The sequence below is a fragment of the Amborella trichopoda genome, chromosome 4 (genome assembly GCF_054954075.1).
Source record: "Amborella trichopoda isolate Santa Cruz 75 chromosome 4, AtrichopodaSantaCruz75HAP2 v2.0, whole genome shotgun sequence".
In the NCBI taxonomy this organism is placed as follows: Eukaryota; Viridiplantae; Streptophyta; class Magnoliopsida; order Amborellales; family Amborellaceae; genus Amborella; species Amborella trichopoda.
In genome coordinates, this window is record NC_142339.1 from 58,513,880 (window position 1) to 58,519,655 (window position 5,776).

Below are 5,776 nucleotides of genomic sequence, written 5' to 3' on the forward strand. Positions count from 1 at the left end.
AATGTATTATTCTTTTGGTAACCACTCTGAATGGGGTATGGATTTGCTGAAGTTGATAGGAATGACATTAAATTAGGGAAAGATTTAAAAGAAGGAAAGAGAAAAAAGGAGAGAACAAACATTTTTGACATTGTCCTGAGTAGCACCAAATTTGACAGTCTAAGAAACCCAGCTAAGGATTTTGGGTTTGGGGAGTTTGTCAAAGCTACTTATGGGATTAACCAAAATGCAGTAATAATATGTTTCCTGCATTTGATTTCACTTTATTCTTGTATTTATTGTCTTAAATACAAGGATAAAGTGAAACAAAAGTTCTACGTTCCGTTCAAGAATGGTTTCAGTGAAACAAAAGAATGGTTTCAGTGAATGGTTTCAGTGAAACAAAAGTTCTACGTTCCGTTCAAGAATCTAATGAAACAAGAAGACACACACAAAGGCTATCAAATCAGTCATAATTTTTGTAAGGACTACTTACACTTTAATCAATGATAAACCACAATGTAATCAATAAGCAGAGGACCATTAAATTACAAAGGGACCAAGAATGGCCTCAAGTTACAATCAAGGTGCATTTCAGTTACATGGTTAGAAAATGCATCTTCAGATTCTCAAATCCTCCTCTTAAAATCTCTGTTGTTTGAGCTGTGACCGTTTGTATCGATTCTCCCTGTGTAGTTTCAACCGACGAGATGATAATTTACGCCCAACAGCTCCCCATATCATTTGAACAGCATCGCCAGGTTGAGAAGGGAATTGATACTCAAAGTGATGGGCGACTTCCTTTACCCTTTGGGCCATTTGGGTCCATTCTTGAGGCCCAATCCCTCTAAGAAGATTCAGTATGAAACCCGGCTTTATAGCATCTGGTGCTTTTATAAAGATGCAAAATTTAGAATAATCAAGTACATCCTCATAAGGGAGCTCAATGTCATCACTGATAATAACGGGTACGCAATGACTCGCTATAGCATCGAAAAGACGATTCGAGGAGGGGGTGTCGCCTGCTATATTTAGGCAGAATTTTGACGAAGCCATACCTTGGCCTGCCTTAGTTATCCCATTCTCTTTAGCACTGCCAAAAGCAAAGTGAACGTCTTTTTCATCCTTGAGAAGATAGTAAAGATCTTGTCGAATAATTCCACCCTGGAAAGGTTTCCGACCAGTGATAAGTAACTATCCTTTTTGATAAGAAGTCTTAATCATAATGATTGATGGCTCATGAATCAATAATTGGTACTTGTAAACCAGGAAGATGCTAATAGTAGTTTGAAAAGATGATGGACTCCCCAAGGTCTAAATCTTCTGTTGAGATGACAGCAGGTACCAATACCATAAGGAGAAAGAAGTTGTAATTGGCTAAGGTTATAATTATGCTACAGTGTATCATATATAAAGCAAATTATGTAATACTATCAGATGTCACTACTTTAAAGCATTTCTACCATGTAATCTCTCTACTAGTATCTTGGTTACGTAGTAATAGCATTCACATCCAATTAAAGGCGAAGAGGCAACACCTAGGAATGCACATTTTTTATTTTTGAAGATTTATAGGACCAATTTTATTCTACCAAAGGTAACAATTTTATATCAGTTAGGTCAAAAGGCCAGTCTTAGCTCTCAGCAGATCTTCCTATCCAACAAATCTGCAAACGACCGATATGTTGCCCCTTGGTTCGCCTAGTATGGAATCATCAATCACTACACAAAATGAATTGGAAAAAAGAAAAAACTGTCTTCAATTTTAGCCTAACTAGTAGACTGTTGGTTTAATTAAGAGATATTCCACAGTTCAAAGCCATGCCACTTAATTGATTTACCTAGCCACCAAAGAAGATACATTTTCTCTGTTATATACCTTTTGTGTCAACACAATTATGGTGATTCACTATAAATGGAATTCACTGCTTTTGAAGGATCAAGTAACATTCTATTGTCTAGACAATGCTTATATCTTGAAGTACTTTCCGAGATTACATGATGTAAACATGCTTATACTCTGAGAAAGTATACAATAATAAAACAAACTATGGGAAAACCATATCTCATAGGGTTATCACCATCCAGCGAAATGATGGATGGTGATTGAGAGAGTCGCATCTACCATAACATGAGATCCCCTTACACTAGTTAAACAGAGCCATAAGAATCAAAACATTCAAAAATGATCGATGAGGAAACTTGTCATCTTCCTTCAGGCAAATTTAACTAAAACAAATTACAGTTAAAACAGCTTACAAAATTGGAGATGACAATAAAGTGAAAAGAAATTACTGCAATGAAGCTCAGGAAATAAACACCAATAAAAACAAGTTCAATTAAAAGCAACTCGATTTGAAAAAACTCACATCTTTCCTGTATACTGCCCCTTGGAAATATGCCAAGGTCCTTCGGCTTTTGAAAGAAAGAGTATCATCCTTAATACTCCTCACAACATGCATATAAGGAGCAATTATATCCTTTTGCAGGTTAGCTGTATCATTTGAATATCTCCCGAAGTCAGCAAGCACGAACATAGCTGAACCAAGTTTATCTCTAGCCATCAACATGCTATTTGGGTGGTGAGCCACAATCAAGTGATCCTTTCCCCCCCATTTATTCCATTCTTCTCTACCCATCAAAAACTTCACTAGTTTATCCTGCAACAGACTATTTTTACTGATCTTTTTGTTTCCATGTAGCTTGGAATGTCGGTTATAGCTAATCGAAGAGAAAAATGGCACGAAAAACACATCGGCAAAGCTTGAATTATTGACTCTCACAGCTGTGCATGGACTAAGTGCCCCATTTGTGTTTGAAGCTAGTAAATCCAATGCAAGCCAATACTCCATACTATGTTGCCAATTCAAGCCACCAGGGTACTCAGGTATTGCTGTGCCAATATCTGGCCATATTTTTTTGCCATTTGGCTTCCAACCCAATAGCCCAAAATGGAAATCAGGTGGCAAATCATACATATAGACCTTAAGAAATGCTTGATTTGGATCACACTTGCTTTTCTTTCCTGTATCAGATGACCTGCTTATATCTCGGAATTCAATTCCAATGTTAGACTTTGGATTTGTGATTTGAAGGCCCAGAGTGGAAGAATCAGAGGGTTCAAGGAGTTTGGTTTTGGTTGTCGATTCTAGAGTGCTATTAATGGCCATCAACATGAGAACTGATTCGGATAGAAGAGAATTATTGGACCTCAAAAGAAAAGAAGAGGAGATGATCAAGAGTATAAAAGAGACACAAATAACGCCAAAAAGGGACTTTCTAGTCTCAGAGCTTGACGACAGTGTGGTTCTTTCTGCCATGGAAACTGCTAGAGGATACGACTATAAATCTTGGTCACATAACGGAAAACTAATAAAACAAAGGAAGGAAGATCGAATTTTGAATATTCTTCACTTCCCATTTACTCTCTCTCTCTCAAGTCTCTAAGATCATAGGCTAGAGTTATGAAAGTCACAAAGTCTGTTGCATTTCATCACTCTCTCTTAATCTCTCTCACCCTCCCTAGGATAAAAAACTTGGGGTTTGCTCATTCAACATAATTTATTAATGATCCTTTTAAATGGGGTTTTGCAGATTTAAGATTCTTTCTCATCAAATGCTCCAAAGTTTGCAACTTAAAGCTCTATCCATCTGGAGAACCAGCCATTTAACAGCTAAAAATACGAAAATACAGAGCCAAAATTTCCCCCCTCAAATCCGCCTTTGCTTTCAGTATAACAAACACTTTGTTAATCCTCCTACAAAAAACAAAAAGGTCACTAAAGGCTATTCCTTACTCATAACAAAAACCAGAGCTATAATTCCAAAACCCCAGTTCGTTACAAAGAAAAAAACAATGTTTTAGATGGATATCTAATAACCCATAAACTTTCTTACTGAACCCATCTTTCTAAACACTTGGGTCCACTCTTTTCTCCCCAGAAAAAGAAAAAAAACAGAAAAACCAGCTAAAACTTTTCAATGCAATTCTCTCTCTGGGTCTTAGTCACTGTAAAATCCACATTTGGGTCATCACATTCCTCTATGAAACAAGCTAAAAGGAATTGGGATTTGGACTTAGAAAGCCGTTAAAGAAGAGTAAAACTAAGTGATATAAAGCACGATACCTGCCTCTTGACTGAAGAAGCTAAAACCCTAACTGAGCAGAGAATTTGATGGGGCCATTGAGAATTCTATAGGAAGCCGAAAGAGAAATAAAATTGCAGAGAAAGAATCAAATGGAAAAGCTTCTTGCTATTGATTGATTTGAGGATTCAATCTACTACTTATAATTAATTGCCAATTAAGATTTTTCTGTGGGCTTTTTTACTTTTATTAATATATTTTTTTGTTGATTTATTTCATTTTTTTCATGGGTTTTTATTTTTGATATTAAAAGTAGTTCGAAAAGGTCTTTCTCGGGGAGGTAACAAGCGACTTGGGTGCTCAAAATTCACCGTAACGTACGCGTTCCTCACATCGTTTCAAAGTTTCGCGAAATTACGCAACTTCGCCAAATTTCTTCAGCCGGTTTCTCATTTCGCGAAATTTTGGCCCCCAAGATTTCGGAGAGATTGTGCATATTTTGGATTTGAGGTTGTGGTGGGAGCAGCGTTTAAAAATCGCCGCGTCGAACCGGACTCGCCCGGTTCGACTCGGAATTCACGAAAATGGTACCGGATCGGTTCAAAAACCGGAAATCGTCCGGATCTAGAGAGAACCGGACGATTCCGTACAGTGACTCGCCGATTCACTGTGCGGAATCGGCGAGTCCGTGAAGAACACGGGTTGCACAGTGTTCTTCACGGATTTTTTCAAATTTGTCATTTTTTTATTATTTTTTTTGTTTTTTTCGGCATGTGATCTGTTTTGCAGGCTGTAAACAGCTTTATTCAGTTTTTTCAAGGATTAAATGGTGAAAAAATTGGTTGTTTTTGGATCAAGAAAAATTCGGGGTTTAGGGTTTCCGCCATTTCTGAACTTTCATGCCAAATAGGGTATGAATCTTTCAAAATTTGTAGGCATATTGATCTTAAAGCTGTGAATCAAAAGCTTTTGTTACTAATTTGTGATAATCGTTGAGAAAAACAGAGTTTTTTGGAGATTGAAGGCTTCGGTTCACAAAAACAGGTAAGAACTTTGGGTTTTTTTTTTTTCCGCCATTTGATTTATTTCACGGCATATTTTGAACTAAACGAGTTCAATAATTAGGGTTTTTAATCTTTATTGTGTCTAGTATGATTTAAAATTTTCAATTTTACGTAATCTGATCAATTACAGCAAGAAATTTGATATGAACAGTGAGATGTCTGCGGAACCAAATTCCGTTGTTTTTTTTTTTTTTTTTTCCGCCTTTTGATTTTGTTTTCATGATATATTTGAAATAATGTGTTAAAAATTTAGGTTTTTGATTCCTTATATTGTTGTTTATCAGAAAATATAGTCAATTGGATGTAATTTATTCACTTGGAGGTGAATTTTTGAGTTAAAATCGCTTATGTAAAACGACTCTGTGAAGAACATTTTTTTTTTTTTTTTTTTTTTTTTTTTTTTTTTTTTTTTTTTTGTGTAGCCCATGATAGAATTTTTTGTAATCTATGATCGAATTTTTTGTAATCCATGATCAAAATGTTTGTTTTTTTTTCTTGTAATCCATGATCGAATTTTATTTTTTATTTTTTATTTTTGTAACCCATGATAGAATTTTTTGTAATCCATGATCGAAATGTTTGTTTTTTTTTTGTAATCCATGATCGAATTTTTTGTTTTTTGTTTTTTATGTAACCCATGATAGAGT

General features: G+C 35.6%; 1 protein-coding gene across 6 annotated transcripts; it reads right to left on the bottom strand.

Moving 5' to 3' along the window:
• Nucleotides 1-455: 455 nt before the first annotated feature.
• LOC18422224 (Exostosin family protein) lies at nucleotides 456-4,235 on the bottom strand. Of its 6 annotated transcripts, none has more exons than XM_088866131.1 (3): nucleotides 4,111-4,235; nucleotides 2,349-3,737; nucleotides 456-1,143 (listed from the first exon to the last, which is right to left on the bottom strand). In XM_088866131.1, exons 2-3 carry the CDS (start codon nucleotides 3,297-3,299, stop codon nucleotides 622-624), a joined length of 1,473 nt encoding a protein of 490 aa, XP_088722257.1. In that variant the 5' UTR covers nucleotides 3,300-3,737; nucleotides 4,111-4,235; the 3' UTR covers nucleotides 456-621. The 6 variants fall into 6 exon arrangements, with proteins under 6 accessions (XP_088722257.1, XP_088722260.1, XP_088722261.1 ...); XM_088866134.1 differs by having other exon boundaries at nucleotides 456-1,302; XM_088866135.1 differs by having other exon boundaries at nucleotides 2,349-2,639; nucleotides 4,107-4,235.
• Between the last annotated feature and the right edge of the window lie 1,541 nt (nucleotides 4,236-5,776).

Coding starts and splice junctions, on each gene's coding strand:
- LOC18422224 (XM_088866131.1), bottom strand. CDS start 3,299: ATGGCAGAAAGAACCACACTGTCGTCAAGCTCTGAGACTAGAAAGTCC. Junction 1,144..2,348: donor GGGCAGTATACAGGAAAGAT/GTGAGTTTTTTC, acceptor AAACCTTTCCAG/GGTGGAATTATTCGACAAGA.